We start from the raw sequence: 26,516 nt of genomic DNA on the forward strand, positions 1-26,516 counted from the left end.
TGGCTCTTGGAGAGACCACATATTGGACAATGGATTAGAAGTAGACTTTTGCTCCAAGGTCCAATTTTCTACATGAAGCGAGTTCCTCAAAAAAGGCCATAAGGCTGCATACCGGCCAACTTATGGGGTGTGAACCAAAAACTTGGTTTGTTCTATGCCATCTTCAGTCTCGACTACGAGATATCTAAGTTTAGAGGAAGGTGAGGCATAGTCTCTGAAATTTTCCATCTCTTCGGGCTACAAAGGACAAAAAAAAGTCATCAAAGTCCAAATCAAGAATATTAGAATCGGCACAAAGGTCTAAACGGATGAAATGGCCTCCGGTTTTCAGGCGGGGATGAGTATCCATCCCTTCATACCTTGAGAGTAATCTCTTCGATATTCGGGCCACCTTGAGAGTAATCTCTCATATAGTCGAGCCACCTTGAGAGTAATCTCTCCGATAGTCGGGTCATCTTGAGAGTAATCTCTTCGATAGTCGAGCCACATTGAGAGTAATCTCCGATAGCCGAGCCACCTTGTGAGTAATCTCTCCGATAGTCGGGTCGTCTTGAGAGTAATCTCTCCGGTAGTCAAGCCACATTGAGAGTAATCTCTCCGATAGTCGGGTCACCTTGAGAGTAATCTCTGCGATATTCGGGCCACCTGGAGAGTAATCTTTCCGATATTCGGGTCATCCTGAAAGTAATCTCTCCAATATCCTAGGAGTCTAATAGGGTTACTTGGTGGCTACTCTGCCTAAACCCTAATTCATGCCTATAAATAAGGCTACATATGTCCTTTAAAGACGATCTTAGCAGTTCCATAAACTCTCGGAATATGCACAAAGAGATCAGATATACGATCTCCGAAATTCCATACAACACTTGGAATATTCATTAAGAGATCAAAGATATGTCAAATATGTCTTGCTCAAATTTCTAGTAACATTCAAGATTCAAACGGAGTGCTGCTAGATGCTTCTTGATCATCGAATACATCAGGAGATGCATATCATTCTACGTTCGAGAAGTACGCCGCTAAGGCCCTCGAATTATGGATAATAAATCAGAGGGAAGAATCAAGGGAACAAACAGAATTGTACCAGCATTGTTTATCAATAAAATTATGTTTCTTCATAATCATATTGTGATTGCAGTTTATTTTTTGTATCACGACAAAATTTGTTGCAAACAAGCCCATAACCCTAGATTGTGTTCATCAATCTGCCCTTCATATGTTTAAAGTTCGGTATTTGTCATTTTTATTTTAGTTAGTTAGAGTCAAATACTTTTGGATCTAATTCTTGTTTAGATAACTATGATAGTTTAATCTAGTTAATTTAAATTATAAGTCTCTGTGGGTTTGACATCAAAATTTTAGTCATTTTATTATTTGACGACTATGTATACTTGCGTGTACGCCTGGCCGCAACATTATGCTAACATTATAACTATATATTATCCTTTCAGTTTCTTCCTACCTAACTCAAGTTCAATCAGAGCGACAAGACATGAAAAGTTGAAAAAACAATGTGTCCATTAACAAGTTAAGAAGTATCTGAATTGGTTATAGTGTTACTCATCCAGAGATAGTGTTACTCATTCAGAGATGTTCAATAAACGAGTACGAAAATTATAGTATAATTTTCGCATATAATTACTTAGTATTTTGTACTTACTTTATTTGCATACCAATTAAAATGGGGTTTGCATCTTGATAGCATTACACGCACTAGACGAACCAAGAGGCGAGATTAATTAATAGTTAAGAACAACGTGTAAGTTAAAACTACTTAAAGTTCTCATGAATTAGTCTTCACTTCATATATATTCTACAGTTTTTAATTTAAATATATAGGTATGTTAATAAAACACTATCTATATACGAGGTGAATTAATGAAAGTTATGGCAACGTCGCATGGATTAGTCTTTAGATATAGTTTGCATCATGGTAACATTATAAGCACTAATAATAGATTTTTTCACTTTTAGCCTGCACCAAAAATTATTTATATTCGGTAGCCGAAAAAGTGCATAATTTATATATATATATATATATATATATATATATATATATACATTTTTTTGGCAATTAATTGGAGAACGACTATACGGTGTAATTTTCCCACTAATATATCCAGGGACCTAGTTTATACATGCCAAAAGGCATATTATATGCAGAACAATAGTGAGAAGGGGATTTAAACTTGCAATGAGCATTTCAGACAAAATAAAATCAAGAAAAATAGGTGCTCGATTTTCAGCAAACAAGAACTGTATAAGAATCACTGCTATACATGATGCTTTCTTTTCGATACGTTTACCTCTGAAAATTTGGTGTTATCAACACGAATTTCTCATATTACACGACTTTCATCTCTTTACTGCTTCCCCTGTAACTATACAAATATATTACCCAAAACTTTGGAGATTCCACCTGGATCCCACGGGGAAAATGCGACCAAGAGGAGAAGAAATAAGGGAAAGAAGGGAAGGGCGGCAAGGGAGAACTCAACTTTACATAAGGATAACATATTCAAGTATTATCAGCGTCGAGGAATGCACTCAGAAGGGAACTATCGGTCTGATAGTACAGAGGCACTCCATGAAAGCAATATATCTCGAGCAACAGATGGTAAGTCTGCAAAAGTTAAGACACGTAAAGTTCGCGATGAATCATCTATATTATAAAATGTATGATTTACTAGTATGTAACTGGAGGAAAGGCTAATGGACTTATACCTTGAGCTAGTCCTAAAGCCATTGAAGGTACATCTACCTGGTCTTCAAGCAGTCTATATACATCAACTACCTGCAAGATACAATCGCATCAGAGTTGAGTATATTCCGACATAGACAACTATGTATCAATCAGATATTCCATACTTCTTCAATGTGAAGCTTGGAGTCTTCGGTCAAAGCAAGAAGAAGCTGCCTGCGAATTCCTTCATCAAGTATGAAAAGTCGAGCTCCATCCTTGATTGTGTCAGTGAGGTCTAGTTTCTGTTCAATCTTCAATTGTTTGCTTGTTCCTCTGACAAAAACATACCAGAAAAGTGTGATAACAGTGGAACACGATAATTATACTTCGCAAACAAAGATTGCCAAGAAGTTACCTATTATTTCCTCGAAATGCAGGATTTTCGCTCAGTTTTGTAACGTTTTCCTTTGCTAGAGTTATCAGGTTCTCCAGTCGTTTCCACTGGAAGAGACCATCCTTGAACAGAACCTAACAAGAGAACAATATCCGGAAGGAAAACAGATACAGTCAATAGCTTGCGTAGGAAACTACCTATGCGCTAATTGATGTGGAAGATCAGATCGGACTCGATCAGACACTCTTTCGAAAAGCCTCCCTCTTGATTTTACTGTCAATCTAACTACTATTGAATAAAACATTTTCCATCATAGATTGTTAGCAGTGGTGTCAAAGGAACAGTATCACCTTAACTTTGGATAAACTGTATTGTGAAAGAAAATTTTGGTGGATCAAGTTGTAATATCTATTACACAATTCTTGAAGTCCATGTATGAGTTGAAGTTGGACTAGGTATGGACCACCCAAATACTACATATCTGACCCATGACAAGTTCTATCATTTCTTTTCATTTTCTGCCCCTATTTCGTTCTCGGCAAATCATCGATAGAGAGAAGAAAAGATGCCTAGCTAGGGAAAAAAGCCACAATTAGCCACTGCCTTCCTATGGTTTAAGAAGAGTCACCCTAATGACTTTTTGACCAAATATCTGATGAAACAGTATGGTTTTAGAAGTTGACCACTCTCCCATTAAAGAAATAATTTCGACTCTTGAGCTGGATAATCCACGAGTTAGCTATCACGAGATCAATAGTTGAACTTCAATCTGATCCGACCTATCAGAACACGACGCTAGTTGCAAAAGAAAGGATTATATGGAGCAGATTGGGTCCATTTTCTACAAGATAAACTTTATGTCCATCCGGGATGGTCGCATTTCTACCCATACTTCCTATTGGTTGCCTCTGGATATACAATTCATCGTAAACTAGATGAATGGTAATATAGAGTACAAGTTCCATATAGTTAAATTTGACACTGATTTCCAGATAAAGTTAAGGCGTCAGCCATAAATATCAGAAGTTAAATATATCATAACTGCCGGTCCATGGTCCCCAACAAGTCAAGTCAGATAAGCCATAGAACTGGAAATACCATTATTTAGGGATGTCTCAGAATGATGTCATTCACTCATGCAACTCTTCGTCTTCATTCTTTACTTATTTTGAATAGCTTACCGAGAACTATCTCAGGTCTAAATTTACACTTTTTAAAAGATTAACATATAAAAATATCTCATATGTTAACACTATATCATCCAACTTCGACAAAAAGTTTCAGAAAGGTTGACTAAGAAGTTAAATAGAAAATACTACGCTCTTCATAAAGCATGATAAAATGAGAGATGATTTACCAACCTGTATAAGGCGTTCACGTAAAGCTGGGTTAGGATCTGTTAGGAGACGCTTTGCCACATAAGGATAGGCTACCTGAAATGATGTTCATGATTATTAATAGCATAAACATACGAAAAAATGTATGCAAAATAGCATGCATAAAAGAGTAAGATTACTAGAATCAAATATTTTCAGCAGAAGGCCTCCTCATATTATTTGACAACATGTCATGACAAAAATAGGTGAATGCCTAAAAATCAAAACAGCCCTATAATTCATCGCTTAATTGAATTTGCCTGTAGCCTTAATTGCTACACTGTCTAAAAAGCAGAGTAGAGATTACAGAATGTGCTTCAGTAGAATTTTCAAGGGGCCATGAGTATGAGCTAAAGTCTACTTTAGTCCAGAGTGATACTTCTTTTCTTTTTTTAAATCAAACTCAGTGTCAGCGGATCAACAGGTTCAATTTTTATTCAAATGATTAGTGGAGAAATTTTTCTGGTTTTCCGACCAACAGCATTACCAAATGGCTTATTAAACGATAAAATAATAGTAAACATGCATTTTTCCAAAAGTTGCGAGATAAGAAGCTAGATGTTTCACCTCCAGAAACTTGAAATCTGGTTCCAGGGTCAAACAAATTCCTTCTTGAGTTAATAGAGAACGAATAACGAGAGAAAACCTTTCTGGTATCCGGATAGGATAGTTGTAAACTAGTTGATTGAATTTGCCTGCATGAGAGTATTATTTACATTGTTAGAGACCAAATTGAACTTTATCTCTGGCAGCACTTACATCAAATATTTCAATTGATAAATCCAGGAGTCTTCAAACAGCAAAGAATAAAAAATTACTAGTGCAATCTTAATTAGCCGAATTGATCGTCACATATGCCAGTCATTAGAACCAGATAATTGAAGATAAAATGTTCCAAATGGTCACAAGGAGTTACTGAACTCAAATTAGGTTAACAACATAGGCCTCCATGTAGCCACTTTGCAGTTAGACAAATAGGATAGTCAATCTCTATAAAAGTCTCATAATGCTTGTTTTTGACTAAACAAAACAGATTAGTAACCATACAGTCTGCAAAGCATTGTCGCAGCAGATGAAAAAAAAATAGGAACTATTTAGAGCTGTATTTTCGTTATATCTAATTTCTTTTAACCTATTAAGTAAAGTGTTTGGTACGAAGGAAAATGTTTTCTAGGGAAATAAGCGGTTTCCTCACTTATTTATCAGTGTTTGGTTGGTGAGTAGATAATTTTTGTAAAACAATATTCATTAAGGATTGATACTAATGTCAGTTGGATAGTGTTTCATTGAGTATTAAACGTTGAAAATTACATTTAAGTGTTGGTTGGAGCAAGTGATATGGAGAAAGAATTGGGATTATCGTAAAGGAAAATGACTTCCGCCTATAAGTGAAGGAAGTCACTTTCCTCCTGGTAAAAATATTTCCTTGCAAAATATTTTCCGGAACAAACACTAAAAATGACTTCGTCATGGAATTTTCCAATTACCAGACGCACCTAACTCCTTTTAACATCTTGATCAGCAAAACAGACGAATACAATAAAGTATATATCCTTGCATCACACGAGTTAGGGCACTGGGGTAGGTTGCAGCACAAATTTCCAGTCAAAATATTTTCTCATCTCTAAAAAACTAAAGCGTTCTAAGTGAAGCTACAAATACAATATTTCGGGCCATACCACAGGCCAATACTGTATAGTATCTAATCTCTTCCCAGGTCAAGGATGCTAATCAAATAAAACAAATTGATAAACCGAGGCAAGCGTGCACCAGTCAAAGCATGAAATGTCATACTTTAGACATACTAAGCTCAAATTAGTAGGTTATCAATTTCTAAAATACACAGTAGAAAACATTAAAACCAAAAAAATAGCTTAATCTCTCACTTGGTGCAACCAAGTGTGCTGGCATGCAAATTTTAGGTGTCATAAGGATCTGAACTATGAGAGCTTGTTGTTTAGGGCATCACAATGTCTCTCATTCTTAGCATATCTCCTAGCGCCAACTTCAAATAGCATAATTACCAAGTAATGTGCTTCCCAGGAAAAAACAAAAAAAAAAAGTAGATGTTGGAAGCAGAGTGCAATTAACAGGAAACAAAGCATGTAATTCAAGGTACCTGTAACACTTCTAAAATTAAAGTCAGCAAGTCCTTTTTCAAGGGAGTTTTGCCATATTGCTTCTAACGCTGGAACAATGGGGGCAACATCAGTTCCACTAGCTAGGAATCCAAGCCTGGTAAAATCATTTGCCATCTCGCCATAGTCCTCATTCACCGCATGCACAACAGCATCAATCAGAATCTGTTTATTTTGCTGAAAAAGAGAAGACATGCAGATAGAGTCAAATTAAGTTAACTTAATTCAGTGAACTTAACTAGGATAAATTTGGAGAGTATTTCATTATATTCACAAGGAGACGATGAGTATTTTGTATTTACTTACCCTGTTCGTTAAAAAGAATAATTTCTAACATATTGTACATAACCTAAGACTTCTAAATGAGGAGCTGCTCTTGTAAATTGTTACTCAACTAATTTCACTGAGAAGTACAGTCAAATCACATCATATTATTTACCTGACTAAGCACAGCAACATTGCCAAAATCCACATACGCAATGCGTCCGTCACGCATAGCAAAGACATTCCCAGGGTGAGGGTCGCCGTGGAATAGGCCAAATTCGAGTAGCTGCCGTAAGGCTGCACTAACTCCAACGGTCAAAAATCCATCTATATCAATTCCTGCCTCTCTGATTGCCTAAGTCACAAGAATCATAACGTATTAATATAAAGAAGACATCCCAAAGCATGCATTTGAGGAAAACTCTAAAGATCCACACCTGTGGATCGGTGCACCGGATTCCATCGATCCACTCCATTACCAAAACACGTGGACCAGAAAGCTGTCTGTAAACCCGAGGTATTTTAACAGTAGGATCATCTTTGAAATTCTCCAAGAAGTCTTCGATATTACGAGCTTCCTAAAGGGGAAAAAAAAGAGAAGGAAGGAGGGATATTAGAAAATACAGACGTGAAAGCCTTCCAAGATAAGCAAAACTTCTTTCACCATTCAGTTTGCAAAAAGAGGAATGTGCAGCATTACCAAGGTATAATCCAACTCCTCCAATAGCTTCTCACCAAATTCATCAACTATAAGCTCGGCGTTGCACCCCAGTTTCTGTAGACTGATGCCATTCAAGAAAGAAGCCAGAGTGCGGAAGAGAAAAAGATCTCTGTAGATGATAGGCTCTATCTGAGGCCTTTGAACCTAAAAAAACAAAAAGAGCAAACCCCAATTTTGAATACCACTGCATCATATTGTTAATTAAATTCATTGCTCGAAAACAGCCAGAAGCTTCAAATGAGATGCATATATGTTAAAGGTGAAACTAGCATAAAGAAAAGGAATGATTAGATAAGACAAAGGATTCTCTTGACACATTTCTGCCAAGTTTCAAATATCGGACCTTAACAAATCTATAGAGCTTTTACTACTTGACTATTTCCAATGGCTATCCAGATATTTTTCAGCCATTTATGTAATGGACAATCGTCTTTTTACTGTTACTCGTTGTGCAACAGGTATTTCTCCAAATGACTATAAAAGGAGATCGTTGAAAGTCCGGTTGACACCGCGACAAAACGAGAACTGGCTTCAATGGTTTAGCAGTAAAACCAGGCGAGAGAAAAGAAAGATTGCAAGACAAACAGGAAAAGGCCAAACCTTTATGGCAACATCTTCCCCTGAAGCACGTAAAGTAGCACGGTATACTTGACCCAAACTTGCAGCTGCAATAGTTTCTGAAGAAATTTTGCTGAAAACAGCTTCAAGAGGCTGGCCCAATTCCTCTTCTATGATGTTAAAAGCAACCTACAATTCTACATCATTGTCAATGAATTCTGTTCAAAGGAAAAGTGGTCTATGTAACAAAGCATGCATCAACTGCACCTCACTTGTCATCTCATTACCTGATTAGGAAATGCAGGAACGTCATCTTGAAGAATGCAAAGTTCATTCATGTAATCTTCTCTTATGATATCAGGCCTATTTGCAAGCACCTGTAAAAAATACAATAAATAAATGACTATAGTTGCTGAAGAACAGCGAAATCAATAGGAAATAACATCTAAGCTTAAGTGCACATTCTTGGCAAAAATCATGATGCTTAAACAAGTGAAGTAAATTCAGAGCACAAGTCCAGGATATTGCACTAATACTGACTATATATCAGGAAAAAAAAAGAAAAGTTCAAGTGTAGTATTGACTATATAGTGTAAAACAGAAATGTTCATTTGTTCCTTTAAAAGTTTGGATTGACGTGTATTCACCATGCAATATTTATTTCTGCAATGACCCTTAGAAGTTCTAAATATGTTGGTGGTATAGTAATAAGCCACTGATTGACCCAAAATATGAGACTCCTACTCATGCCAAAAAGAATGATGAACACTAGCAAACCGGACACCTTGCTTATAGTCATGTTGCTGAGTCACTAATATGTTGCGCGGACTCTCCGAAATGTGCGTGTCGGATCCTCCAAAAATGGATGCTTTTGGAGGATCCGACACACACACAGCAAACATTTTCGGAGAGTCCGAGCAACAACGATAACTTTCACTGCCTATTGGAGTTTCCAGCCAATGGGGTATGAAATGCTTCATTGTTACACAATTCAGCAATTGTACAGCAATTTCTACTTTCTAGCATTTCTACAGTCATCTACTAGATATTTGCACAATGCATATTCCTCCGCTAGCAGTTTGTTTCATTGTTAACTGCCATTTAATACTTCTTCGGCTATACATACTTGTACAGAATCATTTTAAAGTTTCTTTAGATTTGACTCCAAAGTTTACAATTTCCAAGTAGAAGATACTCGTCCACAAGTATAATAACCAACTGTTCTTGAACTTTAGAAATTTAAAAGCACCAAACCTGTCCTGCTTTGATGAAAGAAGGTCCCAAATCACACAACAGAGTCCTCAGCTGCCGAGCACGGAAAGGAACAACTTCTTCGTCACGGCCCACCAGATAATCATACACCAATGTAGTCCAATAGAGCCCCAAATTCCAAACAATCTCTACTCCTCTACCAACCAAAGATAAAATCTGGCCCCTTGACTCTAACACCTTGTTTCTCACCTAAAAACACAAATTTCCAATAAACACACAAAATTGAACATAAGACAAGCCCTTATCAAGAAAATGAACGCATAGGACTAGCACACCAACTCATACGTAATTTTCCAATATATCCGCTAAAATGTTACAAAAATTAGAGTAAATAACTATTGAGAGGTAATTCATATATTACTAACTTATCAATAAATCAACAAAAGTAAACAAAAAAAAAAAAACTCAAATAATCACAATGATCTTAATCAGATATACAAATTTAATTACCAGAATTCAATTCACATAATTAAAATCAATTTTCCAGCAAACAATCAACTAGGAGTAATTTTAAAACTAAACTGTTTCTAAATACAGAAAATGTCATTCTTTTGTTGGACAGACTTAAAAAAAGTCTAAGAAGGACAGTTGTGTGGCTATAGAATAGATGGGCAAAAGGTGTTTAAGATTAAGCTGTTTCTAAATATAGAAACTGACATTTTTTCCTGGACGGACTAAAAAGGAAAGAGTGTCATTGACATACAGATTCAGGGGAATATTTGCGAAAGGGAACGCAAACACCACGTTCAAAATCAAGTTGCTCCAAAGCGCTAATCCTAGATATGTCCTTCACTTGTAAAGCATCACTTTTCTCTGATGAGCTTTGTGTAGGAGAAACACTACTCACTGCACAAATTCTTGGCAATGAAATTCGGTGTTTTTGAGTGGAATTCAAGAGTTTTCTTCTGCTTTTGTACTCAATTGATGGGGTTATTGAAGAGTACAAGCAACTAGTGCAAATTCCCTCCATTTTCTTCTAATTTTGGAGCTCAAAATCAAGAAGATAATATGGTGAAATTGAAGAGCGTATTGGGATTTTACATATATAATTATTAATTGAGAGAGAGGTGCATGTATGTATTTATGTATGTATGTGGTGGTTTTAAGTTACAAGAAGTCATGCAAGTTGGAAAGTTCCGGCAAAAAGAGATGACCACATATTGTGTTGGTGATCAGAAAGATGGAAACTCAAGTAACTAACTAGCTTTCTTAGAAGTTGTACGGTATGCTTGGAGCGTTGACCCTAGTTATTTCTGGCCTAGTTTTTCACTTTTCTGTGGCAGCAAATAAATTTCAGCAAGAGGGTTTCTCTAATTAAACAAGACATAAGTTGGTTCCATATTACGACAAACTTAGGAGTCCGGAACCAAAATGATGCAAATTTGGATTCAAGGCACACAAAAAAATATTGATGACTTTTTTTATATATAGCGCATGTGTTTAATGCGCTATACCTTAACGGCCAGTTACCCCATTAAGGTATAGCGCATGTAATATGCTTACAGTTAGCCCATCGGCTTGATTGATCGAACATGACATGGGCGTGACGAGGGATTTGCATGATGGACCTCGGCACGACCCTATGATTAATGTGGCATCATGTTGAAAAGGCTGTCCGATTTGGACATGTGTTGATGGGTATGGATTGTGGCACGACGACATGTGGCTAAGGTACCAAGGCATGACAAGACCATGGCATTGGCGTGGCCATGGCAAGGCAAAGAGAACGGACAGCAGAAGCATAGCAAATGCCGAAAAAACTAAGGCAAGCTAAGGCAGGCGTGGCAAGGTAGATGGGTGCGGCAAGGCAATGTCATGGGCGAGTTGGGCATGCGGCAGTGGCAGACATGCACCTAAGGCATGCTGCACGAGGGCTTGGCGCGAAGACATGACAGAGTTGGCCTGTTGGCGCCAAAATTCAAAGGTTGCGCCCATGTGGCACGCAATGCAAGGCAGTTGGCTAGTTTGGGCAGTTTCCTGTTTTTGAGCATTGAGTGGCCATGTGAGGCTATGAGCAGTTGTCTCTTTGAAATTCGAAATTTAAAATCTCTTGCAGTTGGGGATGTCAACTGCTAGGTTTTGGATAGGGATGTCAACGTTGCCTATATATGTTAGGATAGGCAGACTTGTCAAGGCAGAGTGTTGACTGTTTTTGACTCCGTTTTGTAAGGTTGTTTGTATGTGTTCTTTGTAGCACGAGTTTAGTACAAAGTTGGAAAGAAATTCCTATAAACTGTGTGCCTTATCTGATTCCTATATGCTGTCATAATCTAAGTGTTAAGCCAAAACGTGAGGGATAAAGAAAGAGGGCTGAGTCATTATTGTGTGACTGCCGTGCAGTGTCAATACAAAAAATTGACCCTGTAACAACTGGTATCAGAGCAATGTTGACAAGATCTTGGAATTATTATGGCTGGAAATGCAGAACTTCGTGAAAGACTTCAGAAGTTGGAGGCGCTGGTGGGAATTACTGATGACGCATTAGATCTGGTGGATATTCTGATGCAGATCAATGGCATTAACACAAAACTTCAATACGTTCGTGAGAGTGTTGATACACAACTGGTGGAATTGCAGGCTTTCCAGGAAACTACTGCAGAACAGTTGGAAAAATTACATAAGGAGAACGAGGATCTTAAAACGGAAATTCAGATCCTCCGACGGGCTGTTGCAAATGTGCCCAAGGAGGTGAAGAACATACCAAAATTAAGATTCCAGAGCCAAAGGCATTTGATGACGTGAGAGGCGCCAAGGAACGGAAAAACTTCTTATGGGACTTTGAGCATTACTTCTCTACTGCTCACGTCCCAGAGAAGGACAAACCAACCATGGCAGTTTGTTATTTCAGAGAAGATGCAGTGCTGTGGTGGCGTACGAAAAATGCAGATGATGAAAGTGCTGGAAGACCCAATGTTGATACTTGGGAGAAACTTCGCGACGCGCTGGGGGAAAAGTTTCTGCCTAACAATCGTCTTGGGTTGCTAGGGATCGCTTGAAGCGGTTAAGACAGACTGGTTCTATTCGAGACTATATGAAGGATTTTTCATCCTTGTTGCTGGACATCCAAAACATGTCGGATGAGGATAAACTGCACAATTTTATTTTCGAAATGCAGGGTTGGGCACAAAACAAAATTCGTAGGCAGAAAGTTAAAGATCTGCCTAGTGCAATTGCGGCAGCAGACGCACTGGTGGATTTTCGCTCAGCTAGTCTAACTTCTGATCCTGCCTCTTCTTCTAAGCCAAAGAAAAAGGAGAAGAATAAGGACTGGAGGAAGGACAATCGGAAGAAAGATGGAAATGACAAAGGCAAAGGCAAGATGGATGCTTCTTAGTCAAAAACAAATAGGCCAACGGGTGGTGAAAAGGTTTGTTGGACATGTCAAAAACCTGGACATCATGCACGAAACTGTCCAAATCAAGGGAAGATAGATGCTCTTCTTGCCGAAGATGAGAAACAAGGAAAGGGACAGGAAGTTGCTGCCTATGTGAATCCGTTGCAGCTGTTGAACACTTTGACTTATGTGACGTAGCGGATGATGAAGAAATTGCTGCCAAGGAAGAAGTTGCATATGTGAATGCTACGGGGGATGATTTGGCAGATGCTTATTCCACACTAATGTATGTGGATCTCAAAATCAGAAACAAGAGTGTCGTGACAATGGTTGATACCGGAGCCACGAACACCTTTGTTGCCTCTAGGATTGTTCAAAAGTATGGGCTGCAAGTGACAAAGTGTCCGACAAAGATGAAGGTTGTGAACTCAAATGTGCAACCTGGTTATGGGGTGGCGCTGGATGTCTCGATGATATTGGGCCATTGGTCTGGAAAGTTGAACATGACTGATGTGCCATTGGATGACTTCAATGCGCTGTTGGGAATTGATTTTCTAAAGAAGAACAAAGTCACTCCAATTCCTCATTTGGATGGACTTATGTTCATGGGGGAAACAAACCCCGGCTTTGTGAAAGGTATTTGGCCCTACAGGGATGAAAGAAAGAATGCTGAGATTGCTGATTTGATTTCTTCCATTGCATTTGAGAAAGGCTTGAAGAGGGGTGAGGAGACTTACCTCGCTGCACTCGTTGAAGTCAAGCCATATGTGTGCATTGAGGTCCCGGATTGTGTTGCTGATTTGCTGAAGGAATTCAAAGATTTGATGCCTCTAGAATTTCCAAGGGAGTTACCACCGAGGAGAGAGATTGATCAAAAGATTGAACTCATTCCTGAATCACTGCCACATGCATGGCCTCCTTACCGCATGTCGCCGATGGAACTGACTGAACTAAGGAAGCAATTGTCTGAGTTGCATGATACTGGGTTGATTCAACGATCGAAGGCTCCGTACGGTGCTCCTGTTTTGCTCCATAAAAAGCAGGATGGTACGCTGCGCATGTGTGTTTACAATAGGGCGTTGAACAAGGTAATTATCAAAAATAAGTATCCGGTCCCTTTGATTCAAGATCTGTTGGACAGGTTTTCGAATGGTAGTTATTTTCCTAAGTTAGACCTAAGGTCAGGCTATTGGAAGGTTAGGATAGCCAATGGATATACCCCTAAGACCACTTGTGTAACTAGATATGGTAGTCTTGAATTTCTTGTAATGCTGTTTGGGCTAACCAATGCCTTGGAAACTTTCTATAATTTAATGAATAATGTTCTTTACAAGTATCTTGATGACTTTGTAGTTGTTTACTTAGACGACACAGTCATCGATAGCTGGACCCTTGATGATCATTTGTCTCACTTAAGGAAAGTGTTAGGAAGATTTAGAGCGTATCAACTTTATGTCAAAATTGAGAAGTGTGAATTTGTAAGTCGCGAGATAGAGTTTCTAGGTCATTTGGTTAGTGAAAACCAAGTGCGGAGTTGATTGGCAAGCACCAAGCAGGATAAAGGAACTTAGATCATTTTTGGGCTTGGAAAATTACTACCGGAAGTTCATTGCAGGCTATTCAAAAAGGGCCGCTCCTTTGACGGATTTGCTGAAAAAGAATGTCAAATGGGTTTGGTCGAATTCGTGTGACAAGACTTTCAATGCATTGAAGAAGGCCATTGCAGCCGAACCAATCTTGAAGCTGCCAGACTTTGATTTGCCATTTGAAGTACACACATATGCTTCAGATTATGTTTTTGGCGGTGTGCTGGTCCAGGAGGATCATCTGGTTGCATTTGAAAGCAGAAAGTCGAACGTTGCGGAGCAACGTTATTCTGCACATGAGAAAGAGATGGTTGCAGTAGTTCATTGCCTTCAAGTTTGGAGAGTCTACTTGCTGGGAACAAAGTTCATGGTGCGGACGGACAATATGGCTAATACCTACTTCAAAACTCAACAGAAATTGAGTCCGAAGCAAGCCCGGTGGCAAGAATTCCTGGCTGAATATGACTTTGTTTGGGTGCACAAACCTAGAAAACAAAATCAAGTTCCCGATGTACTTAGTCGCAAAAGGGTATTTGCTGCAATTTATGCACTTACTCGAATTGAATTTGATTTTCTAGATACAATCAATTTATGTGTTGTGAACGATCCATTGTATGTGAAATTGATGGATCAAGTGAAAGACGAGATAGTTAAGCGGTATTAGATCAAGGACGATCTGTTGCACATCAAAGGGGGAGAATTGTGGTTCGTCAAGGTTCCTGATTGCGTCGTTCTCTTCTAAAGGAGGCACGTGATACTCCTTAGGTCGTCCGGCTTTTGAAAGGATGTTGACGTTGCTGTCTCAGAATTACTTTTGGCTAAAAATGAAAGATGATGTTGAGGCCTATGTGAAAACTTGCCTAGTTTGTCAACTTGACAAGACTGAACTGTAACGACCCGGTCGGTTGTTTTGAGAATCTAAGTTCCAGTCAGTGGCATAAGGCCTTAAGCAGCTTTATATTATGTGTATCGACTTGTGCGCGTGGTCGAGTTCAATTACCGGATGATTCATAGTCAAATTAGAAGAAGGATTCTAATTTTTGAAGCTTAAGCGATGAGAGTTGACCGGGATTTTGACTTTTGTATAAATGTCCTCGGAATGAGTTACGGATGATTTCAACAGCTTTGTATGGTGATTTTGTACTTAGGCATGCGTCCGAATTTGGATTTGGAGGTCCGTAGGGTAATTTGGAGCATTTCGGCGAAAGTTGGAAAAGTTGAAGTTTGGAAAATGGAGAAGTTTAACCAAGAGTTGACTTTTGTGATATCGGGGTCAGAATGCAATTTCGAGAGTTGGAACAACTCCGTTAAGTCATTTTGGACTTGTCTGCAAAATTTGGCGTCGTTCCGGGTTGATTTGATAGGTTTCGGCACGAGTTTTAGAAGTTGGAAGATTTGAAAGTTCATAAATTCAATTCATGGTGCGATTTGCATTTTCGGTGTTGTTTGATGTGATTTGAGACCTCGAGCGAGTCCGTGTTAGGTTATGGAACTTGTTTGTGTGTTTAGACTGGGTCCCGGGGGCCTCAGGCGTATTTCGAATGGGCTACGGGTATTTTCCTCCTATTTTGAACTGATGTTCTGTCTTCTGGTGTCCCCTTCTATGCGATCGCGAAGGCTTATTTGGTGGCTAGCAGTTTTCCTTCTTTGCGTTCGCATATTCTAGTCCGTTATCGTGTAGTTATGCTTCTTCTTTCTCCGCGTTCGCATCTCAGATCCCGCGATCGCATAGCTTAGTCGTAATAGCTGGCGTAATCCCTTCTTTCTTCTGCAATCGCATGCATCACCTCGCGACCGCATAGTGCAGTATTGGCCTCAGCATTTTTCCTTCTTCGCGATCACACTGGTCTGTCTGCGATCGCGTAGTGCAAATCTGTGGCAGCCAAATTTCTCTTCGTGATTGCATTAATTCTTCCGCGATCGCGATGCATAAACACCTGGGCAGTAGAATATATCTTCCAAATCGAGGGTTAGACCATTTTTATCATATCTTGACTTGTAGTGCTCGGTTTTGAGCGATTCTTTGTGGTTTTTTCAAGCAAAACGATTGGGTAAATGTTCCTCACCTAGAATTTGTTATATTTCGTGATTTTATCTTTATTTTTATCATTTAATTTGTGTTTTAAGTTGAAGAAAATGGAGGTTTTTGAAGAAAATTTTCAAAATGAAAGATCATGATTTGAAGGGCGAAATGGTACGGAATTTGATAAATTTTGTATGGTTTAACTCATATTGGAATGGGTGTTCGTGTTTTGTGAAATTTGTTGGGTTCCAAGGTGCGGGCCTGGGGGTCAACTTTTGGGTCGATTTTTAGGTTTTGATATATACTAAGACTTTATGATCCAGAATAGTTTCTTATGAGTTTTATTTGTGCTTTAAAGTTGTTTTGGTTAGATTTGAGCCGTCTGGAGGTCATTTCAGTCGAGAAGTTCATTTTAGAGTATCAGTTTGTCTTCTTTGAGGTAAGTATCTTGCCTAACCTTGTGTGGTGGAATCTCCCCTTAGGATTTGAGTCTCCTGTGCTAATTGTAGTCCGTGTACGCAGGGTGACGAGTGTGTGCTCGGACTTATTTGTGGAAGATGGTCTTTGAGGGTTCTTAGGTCCTTATATTCACTGAGTATAAAGTTGTTCTTGATATGATTGAGTTTCCTATCTACTAGTTTTACCTCTACGTGCTTTAATTGGAATTAAGTGCTTTATGATTCACTCTTATTGCTCATTTGACTTAACTGAAGATTTTTACCTTTTCTATTGTCATGCTATCTTTTCATAACTACTTATCTTTATTTGGAATTATAATTATCTCATCCTGCAATTGTTTAGTCTTAATTGAGGTTATGATTATCTTCCCGCCGCTAATCCTTAATTGAATTTGTTGTATATTCTCCGTAATTTCCCAACCTTAAAAGAAGTATAGATATCCTATATTTTAGGTGACATGTCCTTATTTGGATTTATTCGACTCGCGTTACCTCTCTTGTTGTTGAACGGTATATTGTGGGATCGTTGTTAGATATTATTTCCTCCCTTGCTAAGCTGTTTTTATTACGCCTAGTATTCTCTTTTATGGTTATTCCTTGTGAACTAGTTCTACCGTTTCCTTGTGATAAAAAGTTATTTAATTGATTTACTTGTTGTACTCTTGTATTTATTGTCATTGTTGTTGTTGTACTTGTTATTGTGATGCACGAGGTTTCTGTCGTGCTGTTTTATTGTGATGCACGAGGTTTCTGCCGTGCGAGTGTTATTGGGTTGCACGAGGTTTCTGTCGTGCTATTATTACTATTGATATTTGCACATGCGGCGTGACAAGGCGGGATATATATATATATGTGTGTGTAGGGGGGTTGCGCATGTGGCGAGACAAGGTGGGTTCTGTCAGGGATTGATTTATGATGATTTGTGATGGCCTGGGGGAATTCTTATTGTTGATGTTTGTGTAGTGGTACACTTACCGGTGTGAGATTTATCTAGTGAAAGTTATGAGAAAATATTCTACATGATGTCCGTTCTTTTCCTTATGCCTACTAGCTGGTATGAACTATGTTAAGACACTTCCACAAGCATACACGTAGCTAAGCACCCTTACCGAATAAGAGGTTTTCTTGATATTGTTGAGTATATATGCACACACTTATTTACTTGCCTTCTATGTGAGGATGTCTCTTTTTGGCACGTGAGTTGTCAGTACGACTATGAGGTGTGATGAGGGCACAGGATGCCAAGTGTTAGGGTTTAGGTATTGAGACCCATGAAGTTTGTTGACTAAAACCTGATGTGAAAGCGGTCGTAGTTGCTGTGTTATTACTTGTCCTTGTTGTATCTGTGATTTTGGTTTTAGGTTGTGTTTCCATTCACTCTTCTGTGTCATTGTGATGGTGTTCCGCTGATAATTGTTGTTTCCTTTCTTATTGAAATTACTGTATTGTTAGCCATATCACATGGTCTTTATGTAGATATCATACTCCGTTGTTCCTATACTTATACTTGTTCAAGTTATTAGACCAGTAGGTGTCTTGATTGTTCCTCGTCACTACTCCACTGAGGTTAGTCTTGATACATACTGGGCACTGCTGTGGCGCGCTCATACTACGCTTTTGCACATTTTTGTGCAGATCCAGGTGTTTGATCGTTAGTAGATGTGCGGATCGTTGCTGTGGAGACTCAAGGTAAACCTGTTGTTGCGTTCGCAGGCTTCAGAGTCACCTTCCTATTTTGTATTCACACTATTTTACTTATTTCCGGACAGCTGTATTTAGAAGTTGTAGCAAACTCTGTAGAGCTTATGACTTGTACTACCGGTTTTGGGAAATCGTTAATTTTGTAGATATTTTTATTAAATTGTTAGCTGTTATTTAAATATTGTTATTGTTTCACTTAATTGTCAGGCTTACCTAGTCCCTAAGACTAGGTGCCATCACGATATCCAACGGAGGAAAATTTGGGTCGTGACTTGAACAGAAGAAGGAAGCTGGTTTGCTACAACCTCTAGCGATTCCAGAGTGTCCATGGGCTTTTGTTTCTATGGACTTTATCAGCAGGATTCCAAATGTTGATGGCAAAGCATCAATTATGGTGGTGGTAAACATATTCTCAAAGTATGGAATTTTTGTTGCTGCTCCAACTGTGTGTTCTTCCGAAGTAGCTGCTGAATTATTCTATAAGCTGTTGTGAAACACTTTGGGGTTCCAAGGGATATTGTGAGTAATCGGGATGTGAGATTTACAGGCCGATTTTGGACTGTTGTGTTTAAATTCTAGGGGACTGATTTGAAATTCTCGATTGCAAATCACCCACAAATGATGGGCAGATCGAGCGTATCAATCATCTGCTTGAAGAGTACTTGACGCATTATGTGACTGCTAATAAGAGGAATTGGGTTGAGTTACTAGACAGTGCGCAGTTTTGTTACAACTTGCACAGGTCTTCGACAACTGAAATGAGTCCTTTTAAGATAGTGTTGGGAAGACAGCCTGACACACCGTTGGAAGTTGCTCAGTTGAAATCAGGGGGCAAGTGTTTTGCTGCTTATAGAAATGCTCGCAACAAGCATGAGTTGTTGGCTGAGGCGCGAGACAACCTAAGAAGAGCGGCTAAAAGAATGAAAAGGAATGCTGACAAAAATAGGCGGCCTATGGAGTTCAATGTTGGTGACAAGGTGTTGCTGAAGCTTACTCCACAGAATTGGAAGAAAATAAGTAGCAAGGCGCATTATAGTGGGATGATTCCAAAGTATGACGGCTCGTTTGAAGTTGTAAAGAAGGTGGGTGAAGTTGCCTAATGACTGAATCTGCCGGAAAGTCTCAAAATTCACCCAACTTTCCATGTGAGTTTCCTGAAACGGTCCATGAAGATGCTGAGGATCCGACATAGGTGGTGCCAAAGTGTGCTCATCCAATAGAGTGCAAGCAATTTGAGGAGACTATTGAGAAGATTTTGTATCATCGTATGCTGGGTCAAAGCAAAAAAGAAAATGCAGACAGAGTTCCTGGTCGATGGACGGGACAGCAGGAGTGTGATGCAACTTGGGAGAAAGGACTGTCTCTATGGCAATTTCAGGATCAAATCAAGGCGTATTTGGATTCTGCCTCGTCGAGGGAGACAAGCTCATCTGGTGGGGGAAGTTTGTTAGCCCCTCGTCTTGATTGATCGAACATGGCATGGGCGTGACGGGGGATTTACATGATGGACCTCGGCACGGCCCTATGATTATCGTGGCATCATGTTGACAAGGTTGTTCGACATGGGCAGGTGTTGTGGGCAACATGTGTCTAAGGTTCCAAGGCATGAAAAGTCCATGGCATTGGCGTGGCCATGGAAAGGCAAAGACAATGGACAGTAGAAGCATAGTAAAGGCTGGAAAAACTAAGGCAAGCTAAGGAAGGGTGTGGCAAGGCAGATGGGCGCGAGCAAGGCAGTGTCATGGGCGAGCTAGGCATGAGGCAGTGGCAGACATACACAAAAGGCATGCTGCATGAGGGATTGCGCGAAGACATGACAGAGTTGGCCTGTTGGCTCCAAAATTCAAAGGTTGCGCCCATGTGCCATGCACATGCAAGGCAGTTGACCAGTTTGGGCAGTTTCCTATTTTCAGCATTGAGTGGCTCTATGGGGGTGTGGACAGTTGTCTGTTTGAAATTTGAATTTTAAAATCTCTTGCAGTTGGGGATGTCAACTGCTAGGTTTTGTATAGGGCTGTGAGCCAAAAACGTTGCATATATATGTTAGGATATGCAGACTTTTCAAGGCAGAGTGTTGGTTGTCTTTGACTCCTTTTTGTAAGGTTGTTTCTATGTGTTCTTTGTAGCACGAGTTTAATACAAAGTGGGAAGAAATTCCTATAAACTGAGCCTATGGTTCTTGCATCACCTGGAGCTCTTAGATCACTTACCCATGTACAGTTTGGGTGGAGCCGTTCTAGCGTACCTTTATAGGCAGCTGTGCAGGGCGTCAATGGGTAGAGTGATAGAAGTTGCTGGATTTATTCCGCAACTGCAGGTGATAACATTATCAGTTCTTTTCATGATTATAATAGATATAGTAAAAAAAATTACTCAAATTTACGTCCACAATCAATATTAGGTTTGGGCTTGGGAGAGATGCTTGCAGATGTAGCCCCCTCCTCGACCGCTAGCTCCAGATGCACCACCTCCGCCGTTTCTACCATGTTATTGGAGGTGGGTAGATAGGCAAGGCCGCGCCCGCGACGTCGAGGATCGGCATCATCTCTCTTCTTACAGGGATCTGTTGAATCTACTGGAAGCTACTCGGGTTAATAATTGACTAAGTTTGTTTGATAATGCTTGATTTGTGTTGCGTTTACTTACAATACTACCGTTTAATAAATAGTTCATATGGAGGACATATAGCGACGAGCTCATCACCGGTTTGCCAAAGTGTTGCTCACGCGGTCAAGCTATGTGGATGTCTGAGGTCCCACTGATATGTCCCGATATAGTCAAGAATCATCCGTCAAGAAGAGTCCTGCGACAGTTTGGTCGTAGATAGCTTACACTTGCACCTCCTAGTTGGCATGCTACATGTTACGAGCGGGATGACCGCAACAGAGTTGTCCAAGCACACTTGGCCTGGCTAGAGGCCCAGATAGAGGACTGGAATCTGAGACTAGTCATGATTCCGTCAGATCCTCCACATGACCGTATTGACGGTGAGCATGAGTACATGGCTTGGTATCATCGTGTTACTCGCACTCTGATCGGTAATCCCGATCATCGGGAGGGTGATTCCATACGCCGGGAGGCATGAGAAACTGATATGTTATTTGAAATACTTACGTTTCATGTTAGATTGTCTTATCTTCCTTAATTAATATGTTATATGCTATGCAGGCTATTGGCTTACACCGTTTTTACCAGATGGGTTTGAAGATGCAGCAGCATGTAGGCAACAGAGCGTCATTTGTACACCATTAGGGTTTTTAGGTTTCTCAGCTTGCTACTGCCACATTGGTAGCTGCACGAGCAGATGCGCGATTAGTTTTTGATGCTGCGTATATGCCGCTTGAGGATTACCATCATGGGCCAGGCGTGGCCAGAGAGGAAGGAGTGGCCCTCGTGGTCGTGGTGCTTGGCGAGGATGGGGTCCCCAGCAAGGGGGAGCTAAGGCACCAGTGAAGGATATTGGTGAGAATTTGCCGGGTGACTTTGATTGTTTATTTTATATTTTAGATTTCATGTATTATGTGTTTTGTTTATCGTATTTTAATGTATGTTAATCTGACGTATTTTTTTGTGTTCTAGTATTAACCTAATCAATAAGACTAAAACTAAAAACACAAAGCTTATAATGTAAAAACATCAATAATATTTAAAATAATATTTAATGTGATATTTACAAATCAAACTAAATATCAATGTGTCCCACAACCTGTATGCTTTAGTGCGTTGGATGGCCTGAGGGGCATATCATCCCGACCGGCTACACTATCCAGATCATCCTCGTCCCGTCGCCTCTTTATCTAAGGATACGTTGCAGCATGATCGTCTGGAAAGCTAGCAAGATCAATAGAGGCGTCCGTTGGGCTAGCGGTAAGCTACAAAATATTAGCACATTTTAGTATATAATATATAGAATAGTAATATAATAGCTTAAAAAAATTTATAGTCAAACCAGTGTCTCCGCTGGCTCCTGAATAAGATCCTACGTCTCTGACAATAGTGTATCACATGATGTCGTCTCCGTAATAGGTGATGGCAAAATCTAAAAAATATAAACAAATTAGATATTACTGACTAATAATTAAGGTCAAATAAATTTAAAATAATGGTAACACAAACAAACTTGCGTCTGAGTGGGAACACAATGCTCTTGGGGAAGTCCCAGGTGAACTGGACTAGATGAAGGTTGTGTCGTCTCTAGCGGATGTGATGTCTCCTTCTCTGTGCCTGGAGGATTCTCAGCATCCCTTGATGCGGAGCCATAAATCAAATGTCTGCCACTATGCACATCTCGCACCGGATGATCCTCTGCAACCCTCGATGAGTCTGGAACATCAGGATAACACTCATCCCAATCAAGCGATGTAATGACAGTGCCCGCAATCAGTAATGGAGCTTTTGGGGTAAATTGTGAAGTCTCCGATTACAACATTATGATTGTAGGCATATCATTGCCAGCATCGACACTTAAAACAACCATGTGTTCGTTTAGTCACTATAGCCCATTATTCTCTGCTTTAACCACTGAAATTTTTCTTGCAACCGATTATTTTCTTCTTCTTCCTCTTTTAGTTGCTCATTCACTGCCGCATGTTGTTTTTCGAGCTTCCAAATCTGTATTTCGCACTCCCTGGTACAATTCCATAGGTTTAGCAAACATGATTTGTAGTACTCCTGGTTAATGAATTTATCGTACCATTCTTCAAAACCACATTTATTTTTGTCCTACAAATGGTGATGATAAGATACGACTGTTAATGAAGATATTATAAATAATCTATTAACCAACATGAATTTCAATATTAATAACTCACAACTTGTTTACACATCCAACGTATGCGCCCTAGATTGTAAGTTGACCAACATGGATTCAAAATCGCACGTTTCGTGTGTCACACCTCCTTTTTCCTACACCCCCGGAAGGATATATAAAGGGAGTTTTTTTCCAACTTAAAGTGACAATCGAAGCAGGATCTATATTTTTATTAAAAATTACAGTCGTCACTTGGATTAGTTTTATGGTGTCCCAAGTCACCTGTTCAAATCCTGAATCGAGGAAAAGATTGACTCTGTTTTACAGTTCGTGAACCATAAATCCGGATAAGGAATTCTGTTAACCCGGGAGAAGGTGTTAGGCATTCCCGAGTTCCGTGGTTCTAGCACGGTCGCTCAACTGTTATTATTGGCCTAATTATCTGATTTTAAAAATACTTTTTGAACCTATGTGCATTTTAACTTTAAAACCGCTTTTAATTATTTAAAGGAAGATTTCAACGTCATCTAATACACGCCTTTGGACCACGCCACATGAAATGCATCCGCAGTCCGAGACACATTTTATTTAACGTTGTTAAGATTTGGATTTGGGTCACATGAAATGCACACCCGAGTTTAGGAAGGTAATTTTAAGATTACGCGCCTACAGCAACTACGCGTCTTTAACTTTGCGAGGGCCATGAAAAATTTGCTAAATGGCACACCTCGAATTCTAAGGATTTAAAAGAAATAAATTACATGAGGGCCACGCATTTGAGACTTTATTTAGCACGGCGCACCTCGACTCCAATTTTAAAGGGAATTCAAACTGAACTTCGGAGGGCCATAAACTATTTATATTATCTAATATGGCACACCTCCTGATTTAATTAGCGAAATTTAATTAACTAAGGGAAATAAATTACACTACTTTTGGACTAAATATTTGGACCAACTTTAGACTAAAAGACCAATGTGAGAGAGCACTAGCGGATGGCATGATGATTTGAAAATAACGCGAAGGAGCCTTGGGCTTGAACAACTGGCCCTGCGTGTAAAGTAGTGTGGCTGGTCTTCACTTCCAAGCCCAACATGAGCCCAGGTCTTTGGAGGATTGAGCATTAACGAGTGCTGGACTCGAGGTCGAGTCCCCAAGCACGCAGGATATCAGATTATGGATGAACGGGCGTGAGCCCAATTTTATTAGCAAAAGGGAATGTCACACAAGCAGACTTGGGCTGGCCTTGATTTTTATTAATTTGGCCAATGTTAGGCCCAAGTCTCAGAACCCAAACCTTGGGCGCAATCAATTACTTGCAATTCAATTAGTAAACCATATGAAACAGGAAATGAAACTGACCTTTGTTCTCCGAGTTTAAACGATTCAGCTAAACATTCTAATTTATAACCAGCCTATCTAACTTAAACATGCTCATAACCTACACCAAAATAAACTGATGCTTCTGAATTTTTAACCCATTAGCTAAACATTCTGAATTGAATCAACACCAAAATGAACTGACATTTGCTTCTATTATTAGAATACTCTAGATCATTTTCCTCCCCTTAAACACCCACGGAATTCAAGAACACATTCAACCAAACCATTATATAGGTACATAATCAACCCAACACAACTAACATGCTACCAAAACTTAAATGAATTTCATAGAAGACAAAACTCAACACCATTCACATTACAGGATTCCTCAAGACTGCATGTATGGTTTGGACTTTAATTCAGTTAACAAGTTGTCCCTCAAAGCTTAGAACAGTCCCAAATCGAATACAAGGCAAAAGTTTACCTACCTAAAACAGAACTCAACTAAACAATATAACACACCAAGTAGGAGAAAAAATTCAAAATAAAACATGACTGAATCAGTAGAAACGACTAGTTGTTATGCTTTAAACTCTCATTTCCATCTTCAAACTGAAACTTACATCAAGTAAAGTTAAGAAAAATATACCTAGAATTCAAAACAAAACAGAAAAATGAGGGATCAACAGCAAACAGTAGCAGCCAACCCAGATTCAGCAATTGAAATAGTGAAAATCCACTCAGAAGAATCAATAGAACACTAAACCAATCAGCAAACTTAAATCAGCTTTTTTCAATACCCAAGTTCAATCCATTTCCAACTCAGATAAATCAGAAATTGCTTCAGACACTCAAAACCTCAAGAATTATAGAAGGAAATTCAATGGAACAGTAGTTTTCTATGAAAAGTCCTAGCCGTTTCGATTTTTAGATTTTTTCTCCAATTTTTCTCTTAAGGTCCCTCTTGAAATGCAAGGAAGAGGTGCCTTTATAGGCAAGGAAGTAGGGCAGCAACTAAGTCTTAGTTTTGCAATTAAGCCCTTTTGGAATTTTCATTATAGCCTAGATATCCCTATTTTAATACTCAGAAGTTCACATTAGCCCCTACTCCCAGCTTCCTAGAAGCTTCTTAATCTGTTACTATAAGATTCCCTTACCTAAACTACCCGGACTACCCCTGAACCCCTGTTAATTAACCAGATAGCCCAAACGGGTATGGGTCAAATTGACCCTGGGTTGAATTAACTCAAAACCCAACCCAAACCATGAGACTGAAACTAAGGCATGAACCTCAGGCCCAAATACAATCAGAACCAAATTTAACTGAAGAAAAACATAAACCAGAAGCAATTTGAACAAATTCAAAAATCCAATTAATGAACTGGAATTAACGAAGTTAACAAATCGAAACTAACCTAATTAACAGACTAAATGAACTAAGAGGTTTAAATTAACATGCATAACAAAACGACCCTTAAGAAACTAAAAAAACAGAAAAAGAGTCCAGAAGAATAAGCAGAAGATAGGACGACAAATGGAAACAAAATTGAACTCAAAGAAAAGGGAAGTACCTAATAAGTGCCTCGGACCATAAAAGGTGGTGACAACTCTTCGAATCCTCAGATTCTCGGCTCAATATGAGACTAATGTGTTTTTTCATCAAAAACACATGAATAACCTCAGAATGAACCTAAAACTTCGACGAAAACTCGAATTGGAAAAATCTAGAATTTTAGGGTTAAGCTTGATTCAAGATTCGAGGATTTCCGGGGTGATGCGAGGGAAGTGAAGTAGGTATTTGGAATGAGGGGAGGAAGGGGGTTTTAGGGTGTTAATTTGGTGGTGAATGGAGGTGGCGCCGTCAGTGGGTGGTGGTGGGATTTTAAGGCAGCTACTAGGGTTCTAATTCTCTGAAGAGAGAGAGGGGGTGTGAGA

At 39.3% G+C, this 26,516-nt stretch overlaps 1 protein-coding gene across 1 annotated transcript; it reads right to left on the bottom strand.

The window, feature by feature from the left end:
• Positions 1-2,215: 2,215 nt before the first annotated feature.
• Positions 2,216-10,657, bottom strand: LOC109242210 (uncharacterized aarF domain-containing protein kinase At4g31390, chloroplastic). Its single transcript, XM_019409065.1, has 14 exons — positions 10,110-10,657; positions 9,389-9,595; positions 8,422-8,511; positions 8,177-8,323; positions 7,556-7,720; positions 7,293-7,433; positions 7,031-7,210; positions 6,573-6,768; positions 5,021-5,148; positions 4,439-4,510; positions 3,099-3,211; positions 2,869-3,016; positions 2,725-2,794; positions 2,216-2,623 (listed from the first exon to the last, which is right to left on the bottom strand). Exons 1-14 carry the CDS (start codon positions 10,374-10,376, stop codon positions 2,559-2,561), a joined length of 1,989 nt encoding a protein of 662 aa, XP_019264610.1. The 5' UTR covers positions 10,377-10,657; the 3' UTR covers positions 2,216-2,558.
• Positions 10,658-26,516: the final 15,859 nt, after the last annotated feature.

This window comes from Nicotiana attenuata, unplaced genomic scaffold, assembly GCF_001879085.1.
Source record: "Nicotiana attenuata strain UT unplaced genomic scaffold, NIATTr2, whole genome shotgun sequence".
Lineage (NCBI taxonomy): Eukaryota > Viridiplantae > Streptophyta > Magnoliopsida > Solanales > Solanaceae > Nicotiana > Nicotiana attenuata.